Genomic DNA, 20,405 nt, shown 5'->3' with positions numbered 1-20,405 from the left:
TAGCAGAGCTGTGCGGGTTATTTATGGTGGAGCCTCGTAGTCTCAGGATATTAGTTTAGTCTCACGCCGCGGCGCATTATCTCACAATAACCAATTATTTCTGCAGAGATGGGAATGTGCAGAGAAGAGGAGAGGACGTGAGGGGCAGCTTGTCAGGATCAGGTATCAGGGGCGAGGTGATAACTTGTCCCAATAGATAACCAGCAGTGATGTCACATGCCACCATATACTGTACGATGATGTGCTGATACTATGGGATATGTGTATAATGTAGCCTCCTATACAATAAGCAGTCCGACTTTGTGTCTGGTTAAAAAAAATAGTTTCGCTGCGGAGAGGCACAGAACGCTCATGGGTACTCACTTTTCAAACCCATTCACTTGAATGGATTTGAACACTGGCTGTCAGGTCTCCATCCCCTGTCCACTTTCTCGGGGCAGAAGCCGGAAACCCAGCAGGGCTGGATAAAGCGCACACGGACGCAGGTGTGAACCCGCCCTTACTCACTTTTCTGACCATAATGACACAGGAATAACCCACGTCTGTGACGTCATTGTAGAGCACCGAAAACTGAAGAGTCACACCGGAGCGCAGGAGAGGTGAGTAACACTGCTATTTATGTTTGTCACCTCCCCTGGACCTCTGATCTTTATACTCATGGGTCTGAAAAGACCCCAGAGTATAATAATAGGTCGTGGGTGGTGTACCCTCAAAATTTTGGGTTCTGCTGAATCTGAAATTTTTGCAATGTTTGCAAAGAACACCATTGTGGCTACAATGGGACATTATACTGAAGGAGAGGCCACTAGGGGACATAATACTGTGTGCAGGGGCCACTATGGGGGATATTGCTGTGTGCAGGGGCCACTATGGGGTATAATGCTGTGTGCAGGGGTCACTATGGGGTATAATGCTGTGTGCAGGGGCCACTATGGGGTATAATACTGTGTGCAGGGGCCACTATGGGACATAATACTGTGTGCAGGGGCCACTATGGGACATTATACTGTGTGCAGGGGCCACTATGGGGGATAATACTGTGTGCAGGGGTCACTATGGGGTATAATACTGTGTGCAGGGGTCACTATGGGGTATAATACTGTGTGCAGGGGCCACTATGGGGGATAATACTGTGTGCAGGGGCCACTATGGGGGATAATACTGTGTGCAGGGGCCACTATGGGACATAATACTGTGTGCAGGGGCCACTATGGGACATAATACTGTGTGCAGGGGCCACTATGGGGGATAATACTGTGTGCAGGGGCCACTATGGGACATAATACTGTGTGCAGGGGCCACTATGGGACATAATACTGTGTGCAGGGGTCACTATGGGACATAATACTGTGTGCAGGGGTCACTATGGGGTATAATACTGTGTGCAGGGGCCACTATGGGACATAATACTGTGTGCAGGGGTCACTATGGGACATAATACTGTGTGCAGGGACCACTATGGGGAATAATACTGTGTGCAGGGGTCACTATGGGACATAATACTGTGTGCAGGGGCCACTATGGGACATAATACTGTGTGCAGGGGCCACTATGGGGCATAGTACTGTGTGGGGGCCACTATGGGACATAATACTGTGTACAGGGGCCACTATGGGGTATAATACTGTGTGCAGGGGTCACTATGGGACATAATACTGTGTGCAGGGGCCACTATGGGGGATAATACTGTGTGCAGGGGCCACTATGGGGAATAATACTGTGTACAGGGGCCACTATGGGGTATAATACTGTGTGCAGGGGTCACTATGGGGGATAATACTGTGTGCAGGGGTCACTATGGGATATAATACTGTATGGGCGCCACTATGGGACATAATACTGTGTGCAGGGGCCACTATGGGGGATAATACTGTGTGCAGGGGCCACTATGGGGGATAATACTGTGTGCAGGGGCCACTATGGGGCATAATACTGTGTGGGGGCCACTATGGGGCATTATACTGTATGGGCGCCACTATGGGACATAATACTGTGTGCAGGGGCCACTATGGGGGATAATACTGTGTGCAGGGTCACTATGAGGTATTATACTGTTTGGGGGCGGTATACCATGGGACGGGGCCCCAAGTCAATAGTTTGCTATGGGGCCTAATCTTTGCTAGTTAGACCTCTGAACCCACCCCCAGATTTTGTTCCAGGTAAAGGTGATTGTCTTAAAAATGGCAGAAACCACATGACACCAGCGAGCGCCATATTTGATCAGAGATTTGGAAGGGTTAATGCCTGCGCTCATGGATGTCTCTGTTACCATTGATTCATGGGGTCACTTAGTTTTTCACTTTGTAACATTACTAAGGTAAGGAGGCGGAGGTATGAGGAGCAGTCTTTAGGGTGCGCACACTGTAGTTGTCCCTTTGCGGCCTGTGACCTGGCGGGGGCGCTGTGGTCTCTGGGGCTGACATCATGGCTGCTATACTGCAGGTGACTGACCAGTCAGAGCACAGCTAACATTTGTCAAGAGCAGAATACAAAATGAAAGCTGCGCTGTGATTGGTTGCTCTGCGCTGTATGGCAGACCAATGCATAGACCCTGGGGCTCAGTATGGCGACCTCTGACCAGCCGAACTGGGTTACTGGGTGTTATTTTACTATTCTCTAGTTATATCCAAAGCTGCATTTAGCATTGCCGTCACTGGAAACCAGACAGCACCAGAGCTGCACTAATGGGCGAGACATAGGATGGCTCTGGACCCCCCAAGTCGCCCTATGTAATGACTTGTGAACAGCCACCTGCAGGTCAAACGTTGCATTCTGCAGCTTTGGAGGTGACTGGAGCACAGGAGGAACAAAGGGAAATAAAACGCAACACAGGATTAAATAAGAATAAATTTTTAATATTTCTATGGTGAGCAGATATGTCAGAGGGCGCTGCCACCTCCACCCCTGATGCCAGCCACGATGTCGCACGACCACTGCATCCTCCAGACTACACGAAGAGCAGTCATGGCGTTGGCGCCGCGGCTGTACACACACAATCACATAAGAAACAACTGAAACATTAATTCTCAAAAAACAAATGTGAACGGTGCCCGCTGCTGAGGGCTCGTTACAGTGTTACAGGGTGACCCGCACTTGTTGTAGAGGTGTCATAGCGATGGCCATGTGACCAGATCCAAAGCCTTATTATCCTCCGCTCGTCCCAGTGACCTTTGGGTTAGGTATAAAAATCAATTCTTCCCCCTTTTAAAACCTACTACCCCCTCCCCCACCTGGCCCTTCTCCACTGACTCCACCCCCAGAGAGTGGGGACCTGTGTGGTCCCCATAGTGGTATAAGTCTGGTCGAGGGTCCGCAGGGTCAGTTGACGCTGTCCTCATCGCTGACATCCCCTCGGTCATCCTTGGTTTCTGCCACACAGCTCTCGTCTATGTTCTCCAGGGAGTCGGCGTGCTGGACGGACACCTCGGACAGGCTGATGGTCGGCAGGTTGTTCTGTTCGGGGTAAAGCCAAGGTTTATGTTGGGGGTTGTGCTTCTTCTTCCAGTCTGGGTACTTCAAGCAAGCCTTATACATCTTCTTCAAGGCCTAGGGGGCAGAGAAGAGCAATGAAGCCCACCACCTGATCCTATGACCCGACCCCAACACTCCCACCAACCATCTGATACAACATGGACATGGGTCACTATACCAACCAACCAGTCACCATACTACTATTACCCCCACAATGTTCCAACCAACCACCTGACCCTACAACCCAACCCTAACACTCCTACCAACCATCCGATACAACATGGACATGGTCTACTATACCAACCAACCACCCACCATACTACTATTACCCCTGACCCTACAACCCAACCCCAACACTCCTACCAACCATCCAATACAACATGGACATGGTCTACTATACCAACCAACCACCCACCATACTACTATTACCCCTGACCCTACAACCCAACCCCAACACTCCTACCAACCATCCAATACAACATGGACATGGTCTACTATACCAACCAACCACCCACCATACTACTATTACCCCCACAATGTTATAACCAACCACCTGACCCCAACACTCCCACCAACCATCCAATACAACATGGACATGGTCTACTATACCAACCAACCACCCACCATACTACTATTACCCCCACAATGTTATAACCAACCACCTGACAATAAGACCTGACCTCAGTATTAACCATCCCATACAACAAGGACATGGTCTACTATACTGACCACCCACCCACCATTTCATACTACTACCCCAAATCTACTAACCAACCAACTAACCCCAGTCAAAAATACAACCCTGCTCTGTCAACCTGCAGCCTCTCCTCACTCTTCCACCCTACCATTTCCATTCCAATAAACATATTGACCCCCCCACCACCACCACCCAACCCTACAATCCAAAACTCATTCTCAACATATCCATGCTTACCATATCACTTGAAAGCTCTACATCCAGCTCCACCATGCCACCCCTGGTATTCCGCTCTACATACAGCTCCACCATGCCACCCCTGGTATTCCAATCTACCATCCAGCTCCACCATGCCACCCCTGGTATTCCAATCTACCATCCAGCTCCACCATGCCACCCCTGGTATTCCAATCTACCATCCAGCTCCACCATGCCACCCCTGGTATTCCAATCTACCATCCAGCTCCACCATGCCACCCCTGGTATTCCAATCTACCATCCAGCTCCACCATGCCACCCCTGGTATTCCAATCTACCATCCAGCTCCACCATGCCACCCCTGGTATTCCAATCTACCATCCAGCTCCACCATGCCACCCCTGGTATTCCAATCTACCATCCAGCTCCACCATGCCACCCCTGGTATTCCAATCTACCATCCAGCTCCACCATGCCACCCCTGGTATTCCAATCTACCATCCAGCTCCACCATGCCACCCCTGGTATTCCAATCTACCATCCAGCTCCACCATGCCACCCCTGGTATTCCAATCTACCATCCAGCTCCACCATGCCACCCCTGGTATTCCAATCTACCATCCAGCTCCACCATGCCACCCCTGGTATTCCGCTCTACATCCCGCTCCACCATGCCACCCCTGGTATTCCGCTCTACATCCCGCTCCACCATGCCACCCCTGGTATTCCGCTCTACATACAGCTCCACCATGCCACCCCTGGTATTCCAATCTACCATCCAGCTCCACCATGCCACCCCTGGTATTCCAATCTACCATCCAGCTCCACCATGCCACCCCTGGTATTCCAATCTACCATCCAGCTCCACCATGCCACCCCTGGTATTCCGCTCTACATCCAGCTCCACCATGCCACCCCTGGTATTCCGCTCTACATACAGCTCCACCATGCCACCCCTGGTATTCCGCTCTACATACAGCTCCACCATGCCACCCCTGGTATTCCGCTCTACATACAGCTCCACCATGCCACCCCTGGTATTCCAATCTACTATCCAGCTCCACCATGCCACCCCTGGTATTCCAATCTACCATCCAGCTCCACCATGCCACCCCTGGTATTCCAATCTACCATCCAGCTCCACCATGCCACCCCTGGTATTCCAATCTACCATCCAGCTCCACCATGCCACCCCTGGTATTCCAATCTACCATCCAGCTCCACCATGCCACCCCTGGTATTCCAATCTACCATCCAGCTCCACCATGCCACCCCTGGTATTCCAATCTACCATCCAGCTCCACCATGCCACCCCTGGTATTCCAATCTACCATCCAGCTCCACCATGCCACCCCTGGTATTCCGCTCTACATCCCGCTCCACCATGCCACCCCTGGTATTCCGCTCTACATACAGCTCCACCATGCCACCCCTGGTATTCCAATCTACCATCCAGCTCCACCATGCCACCCCTGGTATTCCAATCTACCATCCAGCTCCACCATGCCACCCCTGGTATTCCAATCTACCATCCAGCTCCACCATGCCACCCCTGGTATTCCGCTCTACATCCAGCTCCACCATGCCACCCCTGGTATTCCGCTCTACATACAGCTCCACCATGCCACCCCTGGTATTCCAATCTACCATCCAGCTCCACCATGCCACCCCTGGTATTCCGCTCTACATCCAGCTCCACCATGCCACCCCTGGTATTCCAATCTACCATCCAGCTCCACCATGCCACCCCTGGTATTCCGCTCTACATCCAGCTCCACCATGCCACCCCTGGTATTCCGCTCTACATACAGCTCCACCATGCCACCCCTGGTATTCCGCTCTACATACAGCTCCACCATGCCACCCCTGGTATTCCAATCTACCATCCAGCTCCACCATGCCACCCCTGGTATTCCAATCTACCATCCAGCTCCACCATGCCACCCCTGGTATTCCAATCTACCATCCAGCTCCACCATGCCACCCCTGGTATTCCAATCTACCATCCAGCTCCACCATGCCACCCCTGGTATTCCGCTCTACATACAGCTCCACCATGCCACCCCTGGTATTCCAATCTACCATCCCGCTCCACCATGCCACCCCTGGTATTCCGCTCTACATCCAGCTCCACCATGCCACCCCTGGTATTCCGCTCTACATACAGCTCCACCATGCCACCCCTGGTATTCCGCTCTACATACAGCTCCACCATGCCACCCCTGGTATTCCAATCTACCATCCCGCTCCACCATGCCACCCCTGGTATTCCGCTCTACATCCAGCTCCACCATGCCACCCCTGGTATTCCGCTCTACATACAGCTCCACCATGCCACTCCTGGTATTCCGTTCTACATCCAGCTCCAACCCTTGATTTTTTTTTCAATCTCATAAACAGAAAACCCAAAGGACCAAATGTTAAGGCTCCCTCTCTGTTAAATATCTTGTATTTGCCGGTGAGACTTGTGTCCACTGTTAAATATCTGGACCTGGCCTTGTCCACGATAGGAAGAAGTCAGCTTGTTATAAATCAGTGTAGAGGTTTATTAATATCTTGAAGGAAAACACAGGAACAGGGAAAATGTCCAAATAACACAAATATCAGTCAATTGTCAATAGCTTACATCTTCAGAGAAGTTAAATCATCTGGATATCTTGTAGTTACAGCTTGGTTCATGCTTGTCATCTGGTTGGTGGACTTGGGCTGGTTACGACGTCCATGGATGTCCATCTGCCTGGACCACCCACCCTGGTGTTCCCAAAAACAGACCTCCTGGTCTTCCCCTGGTCTTCCCAAAGACAGACCCAGACATGTGTATTTCTTACTCATTTATATTCATGAGTGGGTGTTACCTTCCATCTTGTAGCTATGTAAGGAGATTTCTAAAATGGTCTACTCTAACCGCACCCATGCACCCAAAATATAAGACTATGATGTCAGTAGAGTGTTAACCCCATGTCTGCTAGAGAATATTGTAAATATATAATATTTAACACTCTCCCCCCTCCCATCACTCCCCCTCCCCCTCCCCCTCCCATCAGACATGACAACTGCAACTCAATAACCCGCGGAGGTCACTTACTTTTGGTGCCAGAAACTGTGAGGACTTGTTCACCACCCACTTGGGCAAAGATCCTAGAAAAGAGGAGAGAGAAGAGATAAGGGCATTTCCATCATATAGGGGCCCTTGAAGCTCCTGGGCCCCGCACATATATTTTCTATGAGTAACAAGTCCTTAGCTTCCTCTACATGTCACTCACCTCTAGGGTCCACCTGTGCCAGGTAGATCAGGGTACAGCTGTTGGGACCCCCTCCCTGGATGAGGTAGCCGGTCTGTATGGACACTGCTCTCACCAGGTCCTTTTTGGGGGGATATTTCTGTATCAGCAGAGACATAAGAGGAGAAGTTGTAAGAATTCCTGAAATCATTCACTGTCCATGAGGTTATGGCATGTCTGCTTCTCTAGTCACATCCAAAGCTGCACTTCAGGTATATTATTAGCACTTAGGTATCCGTAATCCCACTGCTGCCCCTGCTTTATATAATTCATAGATTACTTGTCTCTGTTTTATGGTCTTCTGTTTCTTCCGGATTTTATAGATGGAGGTGCCAGGACCTTCTAATAGATATGGCTTTTAGTACATTGCTAGTGGCATATTTGTGACTGCAGCTCTGGATGTGATTGGAGTATAACCAATAGTGTAAATAATTTAGGATTAGTACAGTAAGAGTATAAAATGATAATGTGTAACCCCCCCACAGGTGGACGACATGGACAAAGTATGAGCACCCTGCACTCTCCATGGTCCTGATATGTGACTGGAGACTGCAGCGAGCCACTCCCTCCAGTGCACATGCAATAAGGTGCAGATATAATATATCCAGTGCCCAGACATAGGGTGCACATATAATATACCCAGTGCCCAGACATAGGGTGCACATATAATATATCCAGTGCCCAGACATAGGGTGCATATATAATATATCCAGTGCCCAGACATAGGGTGCACATATAATACATCCAGTGCCCAGACATAGGGTGCACATATAATATATCCAGTGCCCAGACATAGGGTGCATATATAATATATCCAGTGCCCAGACATAGGGTGCACATGTAATATATCCAGTGCCCAGACATAGGGTGCACATGTAATATATCCAGTGCCCAGACATAGGGTGCACATGTAATATATCCAGTGCCCAGACATAGGGTGCACATGTAATATATCCAGTGCCCAGACATAGGGTGCACATATAATATATCCAGTGCCCAGACATAGGGTGCATATATAATATATCCAGTGCCCAGACATAGGGTGCACATATAATATATCCAGTGCCCAGACATAGGGTGCACATGTAATATATCCAGTGCCCAGACATAGGGTGTACATATAATATACCCAGTGCCCAGACATAGGGTGTACATATAATATATCCAGTGCCCAGACATAGGGTGCACATATAATATATCCAGTGCCCAGACATAGGGTGCACATGTAATATATCCAGTGCCCAGACATAGGGTGTACATATAATATACCCAGTGCCCAGACATAGGGTGCACATATAATATATCCAGTGCCCAGACATAGGGTGCACATATAATATATCCAGTGCCCAGACATAGGGTGCACATGTAATATATCCAGTGCCCAGACATAGGGTGCATATATAATATATCCAGTGCCCAGACATAGGGTGTACATATAATATACCCAGTGCCCAGACATAGGGTGCACATGTAATATATCCAGTGCCCAGACATAGGGTGCACATATAATACATCCAGTGCGAAGATAGATTGCACATACAGTGTCAGTAGTGATAGTACCATATTTCCATTACACAGAGCCGCACAATACACTACTGTACTACAGACCCCACATAGTGCCATATTTGCCCGTACACCGCCATACTATAACTACAGACAGGTCCTGATAGTAACACACAGGCTGTGACACGGCTCTAGTAGACATTGTCACATGCTCAGACCCTCAGGACATAATGTAGGCCCCCACAGTACAGACTGCTGCCCGACCCCTCCACTATCCCGGTCACACACCCGCACTGCACAGCTTATACATATCAATCATGGGATTTTTTTTTGTTGAGCTGCGATTGAAAGTGACCTAGATTTATAGTGAGGACTCGGAATCATCTCAATACATGCAAATAAGATCAGATGGTGCCGAGCGCAGAACACGTCAGACGCTCTAAAAACAGATCTGCAGCTGTGTATCCAGAAATGTGCACAGAGGAAGGTGCAGGATGAGTCAGGAGCAAAGATGGCCGACAATCCACACCGTGACGTGCAAGGCTTATCTTATACCAGCTGTACATACAGGATAATATACCAGGAGATACTCAGGTTATACCAGCTGTACATATGTATTATATACAGTATATACCCAGGTTATACCGGCTGTACATATATAATTATATACAGTATATACCCAGGTTATACCGGCTGTACATATATAATTATATACAGTATATACCCAGGTTATACCAGCTGTACATATATAATTATATACAGTATATACCCAGGTTATACCAGTTGTACATATATAATTATATACAGTATATACCCAGGTTATACCAGTTGTACATATATAATTATATACAGTATATACCCAGGGTATACCGGCTGTACATATATAATTATATGCAGTATATACACCAAGGTTATACCAGCTGTACATATATAATTATATGCAGTATATACACCAAGGTTATACCAGCTGTACATATATAATTATATGCAGTATATACCCAGGTTATACCGACTGTATATATATATTATATACAGTATATACCCAGGTTATACCAGCTGTACATATATAATTATATACAGGAGATCCCCAGGTTATACCGGCTGTACATATATAATTATATACAGTATATACCCAGGTTATACCGGCTGCACATATATAATTATATACAGGAGATCCCCAGGTTATACCGGCTGCACATATATAATTATATACAGGAGATCCCCAGGTTATACCGGCTGTACATATATAATTATATACAGGAGATCCCCAGGTTATACCGGCTGTACATATATAATTATATACAGTATATACCCAGGTTATACCGGCTGTACAGATATAATTATATACAATATATACCCAGGTTATACCGGCTGTACATATATAATTATATACAGTATATACCCAGGTTATACCGCCTGCACATATATAATTATATACAGGAGATCCCCAGGTTATACCAGCTTGGCTAATGATATATTATTCTGTATACAGTGCACTTACCGCGTGTTTTACGGAGTAGTTCATGATGATGTAATCATTCCCCATTGGCAGCCAGGAGCGCAGGGTGATGACATCACGGTTCTTTAATGGTTTCGGACACTTCCCTGAGGAGAGATGTCGGAGGATTGGAAACTTGGATTGTGTGCAAATATTCCTGACATAGTATACAGTATAATATATGTGACAGAATGTGACTCAGCTGCTGCAGAACAGCTTTATGAAAAAGAAAATAAAAAGAGGGAACTTCATGCCTTGCTCCTCTAGGGAGGGGCTTCAGATTATAAGGAAGAAGATAGTGGTGAGAGGGGGGGAGGGGTGCTATATGGAGCAGAGCTCGGTATATTCACCTGTTATCTACATACAGTATATAGTGATGTTATTATAGTCTTACATGCGTAATATCCCACATCTGCATTCACCGTCAGTTTTCCAATGTCAAAGGTCTCGATGACGTTACTGTCCCATTTCTTGCGATATTCAATGTCATGTAGAACGTCATAGAGGACCTCAGCGGAGATGTCCTTACACTCCATCCGGCCCTGGAGAAGTCAAATATACAGATATATAGTCACTGTATACAGAGGAGCTATATACTACTGCAGACATCAGATAAGGAAGAGTATGGTTACTGTATATATATATAGTCACAGTATACAGAGCGGGGTGTGTGGATATTATACTCTTGTGACTCGCTGCAGCTCAGGTTCCATTTCTTATATTATAGGTACATTATAGGTATATTACACGTCTCTCAGTCCTGTGGGAACTCTGAGTAAGATTATGTGTATTCAGAAGACAGGATTACACAGATTAGCTAAAGAGATTAGTGCATTGATCCTGGGGCAATAATCTGCAGATTACATGACATACACTGGGGAGAGATCTGCAGATCTAGATCTAATTTACCCAGAAAATCCCATAACTGAACCTCCCAAGTATCTGGAAAGCCAGATAAGGACACGTATGGATTACTGTGTGGATTTCTCCTGCCATTCTATATTATAGGACACACTAGATTGTATGACTAATGTATTTGTGTTAAGTGGTGAGACTTCAGTAATGCAGGCACCAATTCAGAAGGAAAAATACAGTATGATTCAAGTAACCCTAGCTTATCTGCAGGGCTGGGGGATATGCTGGTTCTGGTGACAGTAACCTATCTATCTGCAGGGCTGGGGTGATATGCTGGTTCTGGTGACAGTAACCTATCTATCTGCAGGGCTGGGGTGATATGCTGGTTCTGGTGACAGTAACCTATCTATCTGCAGAGCTGGGGTGATATGCTGGGTCTGGTGACAGTAACCTATCTGCAGGGCTGGGGTGATATGCTGGGTCTGGTGACAGTAACCTATCTATCTGCAGGGCTGGGGTGATATGCTGGTTCTGGTGACAGTAACCTATCTATCTGCAGGGCTGGGGTGATATGCTGGTTCTGGTGACAGTAACCTATCTATCTGCAGAGCTGGGGTGATATGCTGGGTCTGGTGACAGTAACCTATCTGCAGGGCTGGGGTGATATGCTGGGTCTGGTGACAGTAACCTATCTATCTGCAGGGCTGGGGTGATATGCTGGCTCTGGTGACAGTAACCTATCTATCTGCAGGGCTGGGGTGATATGCTGGTTCTGGTGACAGTAACCTATCTATCTGCAGGGCTGGGGTGATATGCTGGGTCTGGTGACAGTAACCTATCTATCTGCAGGGCTGGGGTGATATGCTGGTTCTGGTGACAGTAACCTATCTATCTGCAGGGCTGGGGTGATATGCTGGTTCTGGTGACAGTAACCTATCTATCTGCAGAGCTGGGGTGATATGCTGGGTCTGGTGACAGTAACCTATCTGCAGGGCTGGGGTGATATGCTGGGTCTGGTGACAGTAACCTATCTATCTGCAGGGCTGGGGTGATATGCTGGCTCTGGTGACAGTAACCTATCTATCTGCAGGGCTGGGGTGATATGCTGGTTCTGGTGACAGTAACCTATCTATCTGCAGGGCTGGGGTGATATGCTGGGTCTGGTGACAGTAACCTATCTATCTGCAGGGCTGGGGTGATATGCTGGCTCTGGTGACAGTAACCTATCTATCTGCAGGGCTAGGGTGATATGCTGGTTCTGGTGACAGTAACCTATCTATCTGCAGAGCTGGGGTGATATGCTGGTACTGGTGACAGTAACCTATCTATCTGCAGGGCTGGGGTGATATGCTGGTTCTGGTGACAGTAACCTATCTATCTGCAGGACTGGGGTGATATGCTGGTTCTGGTGACAGTAACCTATCTATCTGCAGGGCTGGGGTGATATGCTGGTTCTGGTGACAGTAACCTATCTATCTGCAGAGCTGGGGTGATATGCTGGTTCTGGTGACAGTAACCTATCTATCTGCAGAGCTGGGGTGATATGCTGGCTCTGGTGACAGTAACCTATCTGCAGGGCTGGGGTGATATGCTGGGTCTGGTGACAGTAACCTATCTATCTGCAGGGCTGGGGTGATATGCTGGGTCTGGTGACAGTAACCTATCTATCTGCAGAGCTGGGGTGATATGCTGGTTCTGGTGACAGTAACCTATCTATCTGCAGAGCTGGGGTGATATGCTGGTTCTGGTGACAGTAACCTATCTATCTGCAGGGCTGGGGTGATATGCTGGGTCTGGTGACAGTAACCTATCTGCAGGGCTGGGGTGATATGCTGGTTCTGGTGTACACAGCGAAGAACTGGTGTCTGGTGCAATATAGTAAGTGTATTACTTTGTATCTATTTCCTAAGGGGATAGACCAGAGCAGGTGCCCGGGTGCTGGTAATAGGGTAACACTAGTAAATCGAGGAGAAAGCAGTCAAGGTCTTATGTTTACTGCAGAGCCCCCCCCCCCCCCCCATATCCAGGCAGAGGTCTGTACTGAGTATATAGGTTATCGGAGGAGATCACACGTCTGCTAGCTGACCTGCCTGACAGTGATGTTAACCAGAGCACTCACTGTACAGGCCAGGTGCCCCCCCTTCTAACCTATAGGGCCAGGTGGTCACCCTGGAGTGTATAGAAACAGTATCTGCTCTTATCCTGTACACAGATATGCCAGAGTTACTGATCATAGCTGTGATCTTGTGTCATGAGGCCAGCTCTCCCAGCCCCCACCTAGAGCCTACATATAGTAATAAAACACTTGGTCAGATTGTCTGCTTTACTACTGTATGTGGTCAGGGACTACTCACAGTCATTCAAATGTAGGAGACTGACCAGTAATCCATCCTAGCACAGGGAAATAACCCCACACTAGGTCTATTTACTGGTGCTAGTCCTTGTATCATCCTACTGATAGCAAGGAGTCCCCATGTTAGGATGGCTTACTCATAGTCATCAGCAGATACAAATACACTAAGCCCCCTATTATCCTGGCACGCACCACCACAGGGATACCAGGAGAAGCTGGGTATGATCCAGTACTTGGCAACCTAGTTCTGATCTGCTACTGAGACCACAGGCTGGTATTAGCCTGAGATTGCCCAAAGACAGTGACCCTTCCCACTGCTGGAAGAAGCAAGGTTACATTCTCAGATTAATAAGCCAAGCCTTCAGTAGCCCCAGTATCTGATCATCACTAGGTAGTTAGGTACCGGAATGTGCCTGACTCTTCCCAGTACTCCTGGTACATACTGATGAAACTGTGCAGTACCATTTCTCTTGCCAATTCTCAGTACCTGCACTTATTCTGTACATATGAACAGTGCACAGTACCACTTCTCTTGTCCTGTATATATATGGACAGTGCATAGTACCACTCCTCATGTCCTGTATATAAGGACAGTGCACAGCTCCACTTCTCTTATCTTGCATATACAGTATATGGACAGTGCACAGTACCACTTCTCTTATGTATATACAGTCCTATGAAAAAGTTTGGGCACCCCTATTAATCTTAATCATTTTTAGTTCTAAATATTTTGGTGTTTGCAGCAGCCATTTCAGTTTGATATATCTAATAACTGATGGACACAGTAATATTTCAGGATTGAAATGAGGTTTATTGTACTAACAGAAAATGCGCAATATGCATTAAACCAAAATTTGACCGGTGCAAAAGTATGGGCACCTCAACAGAAAAGTGACATTAATATTTAGTAGATCCTCCTTTTGCAAAGATAACAGCCTCTAGTCGCTTCCTGTAGCTTTTAATCAGTTCCTGGATCCTGGATAAAGGTATTTTGGACAAACAATTCAAGTTCAGTTAAGTTAGATGGTCGCCGAGCATGGACAGCCCGCTTCAAATCATCCCACAGATGTTCAATGATATTCAGGTCTGGGGACTGGGATGGCCATTCCAGAACATTGTAATTGTTCCTCTGCATGAATGCCTGAGGATTTGGAGCAGTGTTTTGGATCATTGTCTTGCTGAAATATCCATCCCCGGCGTAACTTCAACTTCGTCACTGATTCTTGAACATTATTCTCAAGAATCTGCTGATACTGAGTGGAATCCATGCGACCCTCAACTTTAACAAGATTCCCGGTGCCGGCATTGGCCACACAGCCCCAAAGCATGATGGAACCTCCACCAAATTTTACAGTGGGTAGCATGTGTTTTTCTTGGAATGCTGTTTCTTTTTGGACGCCATGCATAACGCCTTTTTTTTATAACCAAACAACTCAATTTTTGTTTCCAAAATGAAGCTGCCTTGTCCAAATGTGCTTTTTCATACTTCAGGCAACTCTATTTGTGGCGTACGTGCAGAAATGGCTTCTTTCTCATCACTCTCCCATACAGCAAAGTGCGCTGTATAGTTGACCGATGCACAGTGACACCATCTGCAGCAAGATGATGCTGCAGCTCTTTGGAGGTGGTCTGTGGATTGTCCTTGACTGTTCTCACCATTCTTCTTCTCTGCCTTTCTGATATTTTTCTTGGCCTGCCACTTCTGGGCTTAACAAGAACTGTCCCTGTGGTCTTCCATTTCCTTACTATGTTCCTCACAGTGGAAACTGACAGGTTAAATCTCTGAGACAACTTTTTGTATCCTTCCCCTGAACACCTATGTTGAACAATCTTTGTTTTCAGATCATTTGAGAGTTGTTTTGAGTAGCCCATGATGCCACTCTTCAGAGGAGATTCAAATAGGAGATCAACTTGCAATTGGCCACCTTAAATACCTTTTCTTATGATTGGATACATCTGGCTATGAAGTTCAAAGCTCACTGAGGTTACAAAACCAATTTTGTGCTTCAGTAAGTCAGTAAAAAGTAGTTAGGGGAATTCAAATCAATAAAATGATAAGGGTGCCCATACTTTTGCACCGGTCAAATTTTGGTTTAATGCATATTGCACATTTTCTGTTAGTACAATAAACCTCATTTCAATCCTGAAATATTACTGTGTCCATCAGTTATTAGATATATCAAACTGAAATGGCTGTTGCAAACACCAAAATATTTAGAACAAAAAATGATTAAGATTAATAGGGGTGCCCAAACTTTTTCATAGGACTGTATATGAACATTGCACAGTACTACTTCTCTTCTCCTGTATATATGGGCAGTGCACAGTACCACATCTCTTCCATCCCTGGTCACACACAATTTCCTGTGTACTGAGCTTTGCTTATCTATTGCCCTGCACAATGGCGGCCGCTCCCCTTGTGGCATATTGCTCGGCACTCTTATAGCTGCCACCATCACTAATGATAAATCACTTTTCTCAGCAGTGTTGCTGTGACAACGTCTCCTTGTGATGTCTTCAGACGGTGGATGCCAGGGGCCATTTTTATTTCTCTTGAAATCACATTTTCTACCATAAATATCTCCCGCACGCAGCTCTGGAATCCTAAGCAGGGTAATGCAGCCCGCTCCGAGCAAAGGGAAGACCAGGCTGATGGCGCACTGGGAAGACTTCTGTAGGATTGGACACAACTGCAGCTTGGGCTGTTTTAGGTTTTGGCAATCTATAGATCATGGTGAAGGTGGGACATTAACCCCTTAAGGTCACAGGGCACTTGGATCTTCTGACTCTGCAACGTTTTTTTTTACCTTCCTACTTTTCTGTTGCCATGTGAGGGCTTATTCTTTGCGTGACACCTTGTACTTTTAGTTGGCACAAGTTTGTATCCTTCAGACTTTTAGCACACGGCGAGGTTTTGGAGGGGTTTTTTTACATTATTTTTTATATGGGAAAGGGTTTTCTTTAACTTTTTTTATTTCATTTTTTCTTTCTTTTTTTTAAACTTTTTCATTTATTTTTCATACTGACCCACAAGGGGACTTGAACCTGGGATTGCTTGCTGTCCTCTACTATGTACTGCTAGCAGCCTATTTTTTTAGGGCAAGGCACATAAGAGGTTATTGGTTCGCCACGATCTATCCAACCTGATGCAGTGATCACTACCGTATTAAGGGCTCGATCTTTTGGAGATGGAGGATATAATACAGCTGGAACCTGGAAGTGATGTAGCAGGCACAGCTCCAATGTCTACAGCTCTGTGCCATACGACTACAGCGCTGAATGTCAGTGGGATATAATAGTGTGTGGCACACAGCATTAAGGGGGTAAACTGCATTGAACTGTCGTCATCCCAAAATATATGTTTATCCAACTCTGTGACCCTGTACAAACTGAGATTCAGGCTGCTGGAAATTGTCAGTCAGTCTCCATCCCTCTATGGTAGCTGTATATATAGTCCCAAGTCAACCTGCTTCCTCCTCTGGCAGCTGTATATATTTATATTCCTCAATCAGTCTCCTTCCCCCTATGGCAGCCATATATAGTCCCAAGTCAATCTACTTCCTCCTCAGGCAGCTGTATATGAAGTCCCCTTTAAGCCAGACAGAAGGCCATATATAGGGGGCCTGCAGTGAACAGAGGATCATTAGCAAACACCTGGCCGTGAGGGGAGTGACTGAGCATGTGCACCCACCAGAACTCATGGACATGCACATTGCTATACACTGAACACCAGGAGGCGCCATATTCTATAGGTAAATGTCAGACCTCTTCACTGGATCACTTAGCATATACATACACAATGTGCACAGAGTAGGGCGTATACTGGAGGACAGGGGTGTAGTGACAGGGGTGCAGAGGTAGACGTTGATATCAGGCCCTGGGACCTGAGAGGGCCATAAAGATGCTTTTGCCACATAATATATACCGCTCTTCTAAAAGGCAGGTAGAGGCCCCATTACAGGAGCTTCTAGATAGACATAGACACAGGACGGATTACTTTTATGTAGGGCATGTATAGTGCGGTGATCTTCTATCCTAAATATATAGGACTTGACCAGTATATGAAAGGGGCGGAGCTGTGACAACCTCAAAATGTTACTTTATACATAAAAGATCCAGTAAAGCAAATTACTGTCGAGCTGGACAATGTGATACAAGGAGAGATCCGAACCGCAAGTCTGCGATATCCTGCGCTCCACCCGAGGGAGACGCGATCGATACAAGCCAGACATCAGCGAGAATCCTAATGAGAACAGAATGCACAGGAAGCTTCCCAGCTACAATGTATCTAATCCTCTCCTGTGTGATACTGTATACTGAGCTGTGTATCTAATCCTATCCCGTGCGATACTGTATACTGAGCAGTGTATCTAATCCTATCCCGTGCGATACTGTATACTGAGCAGTGTATCTAATCCTATCCCGTGCGATACTGTATACTGAGCCGTGTATCTAATCCTATCCCGTGCGATACTGTATACTGAGCCGTGTATCTAATCCTATCCCGTGCGATACTGTATACTGAGCCGTGTATCTAATCCTATCCCGTGCGATACTGTATACTGAGCCGTGTATCTAATCCTATCCCGTGCGATACTGTATACTGAGCCGTGTATCTAATCCTATCCCGTGCGATACTGTATACTGAGCAGTGTATCTAATCCTATCCCGTGCGATACTGTATACTGAGCCGTGTATCTAATCCTATCCCGTGCGATACTGTATACTGAGCCGTGTATCTAATCCTATCCCGTGCGATACTGTATACTGAGCCGTGTATCTAATCCTATCCCGTGCGATACTGTATACTGAGCCGTGTATCTAATCCTATCCCGTGCGATACTGTATACTGAGCCGTGTATCTAATCCTATCCCGTGCGATACTGTATACTGAGCCGTGTATCTAATCCTATCCCGTGCGATACTGTATACTGAGCCGTGTATCTAATCCTATCCCGTGCGATACTGTATACTGAGCAGTGTATCTAATCCTATCCCGTGCGATACTGTATACTGAGCCGTGTATCTAATCCTATCCCGTGCGATACTGTATACTGAGCCGTGTATCTAATCCTATCCCGTGCGATACTGTATACTGAGCCGTGTATCTAATCCTATCCCGTGCGATACTGTATACTGAGCCGTGTATCTAATCCTATCCCGTGCGATACTGTATACTGAGCCGTGTATCTAATCCTATCCCGTGCGATACTGTATACTGAGCCGTGTATCTTATCCTATCCCGTGCGATACTGTATACTGAGCCGTGTATCTAATCCTATCCCGTGCGATACTGTATACTGAGCCGTGTATCTAATCCTATCCCGTGCGATACTGTATACTGAGCCGTGTATCTAATCCTATCCCGTGCGATACTGTATACTGAGCCGTGTATCTAATCCTATCCCGTGCGATACTGTATACTGAGCCGTGTATCTAATCCTATCCCGTGCGATACTGTATACTGAGCCGTGTATCTAATCCTATCCCGTGCGATACTGTATACTGAGCCGTGTATCTAATCCTATCCCGTGCGATACTGTATACTGAGCCGTGTATCTAATCCTATCCCGTGCGATACTGTATACTGAGCCGTGTATCTAATCCTATCCCGTGCGATACTGTATACTGAGCCGTGTATCTAATCCTATCCCGTGCGATACTGTATACTGAGCCGTGTATCTAATCCTCTCCCGTGCGATACTGTATACTGAGCCGTGTATCTAATCCTCTCCCGTGCGATACTGTATACTGAGCCGTGTATCTAATCCTCTCCCGTGCGATACTGTATACTGAGCCGTGTATCTAATCCTCTCCCGTGCGATACTGTATACTGAGCCGTGTATCTAATCCTCTCCCGTGCGATACTGTATACTGAGCCGTGTATCTAATCCTCTCCCGTGCGATACTGTATACTGAGCCGTGTATCTAATCCTCTCCCGTGCGATACTGTATACTGAGCCGTGTATCTAATCCTCTCCCGTGCGATACTGTATACTGAGCCGTGTATCTAATCCTCTCCCGTGCGATACTGTATACTGAGCCGTGTATCTAATCCTCTCCCGTGCGATACTGTATACTGAGCCGTGTATCTAATCCTCTCCCGTGCGATACTGTATACTGAGCCGTGTATCTAATCCTCTCCCGTGCGATACTGTATACTGAGCCGTGTATCTAATCCTCTCCCGTGCGATACTGTATACTGAGCCGTGTATCTAATCCTCTCCCGTGCGATACTGTATACTGAGCCGTGTATCTAATCCTCTCCCGTGCGATACTGTATACTGAGCCGTGTATCTAATCCTCTCCCGTGCGATACTGTATACTGAGCCGTGTATCTAATCCTCTCCCGTGCGATACTGTATACTGAGCCGTGTATCTAATCCTCTCCCGTGTGATACTGTATACTGAGCCGTGTATCTAATCCTCTCCCGTGTGATACTGTATACTGAGCCGTGTATCTAATCCTATCCCGTGTGATACTGGATACTGAGCTGTATCTAATCCTATCCCGTGTGATACTGTATACTGAGCTGTATCTAATCCTAC

The 20,405-nt window shown here is 46.8% G+C and overlaps 1 protein-coding gene across 1 annotated transcript in view; it reads right to left on the bottom strand.

The window, feature by feature from the left end:
- Nucleotides 1–2,874: 2,874 nt before the first annotated feature.
- The window catches only part of STARD10 (StAR related lipid transfer domain containing 10), a 29,748-nt gene continuing 12,217 nt past the window's right edge, over nt 2,875–20,405 (bottom strand). Inside the window, exons 2-6 of the mRNA XM_075266327.1 lie at nt 11,043–11,190; nt 10,652–10,755; nt 7,630–7,747; nt 7,452–7,504; nt 2,875–3,546 (exon numbers count right to left, since the gene is read on the bottom strand). Of these exons, the coding sequence (XP_075122428.1) occupies nt 3,319–3,546; nt 7,452–7,504; nt 7,630–7,747; nt 10,652–10,755; nt 11,043–11,190 (651 nt within the window). The 3' untranslated portion in view covers nt 2,875–3,318. The remainder of the gene's footprint in view (nt 3,547–7,451; nt 7,505–7,629; nt 7,748–10,651; nt 10,756–11,042; nt 11,191–20,405) is intronic.

Source organism: Leptodactylus fuscus, chromosome 2, assembly GCF_031893055.1.
Source record: "Leptodactylus fuscus isolate aLepFus1 chromosome 2, aLepFus1.hap2, whole genome shotgun sequence".
NCBI classification, from domain to species: domain Eukaryota; kingdom Metazoa; phylum Chordata; class Amphibia; order Anura; family Leptodactylidae; genus Leptodactylus; species Leptodactylus fuscus.
Note: the sequence above shows the minus strand (reverse complement) of the source record. Positions and strands in the feature narration are given on the sequence as shown.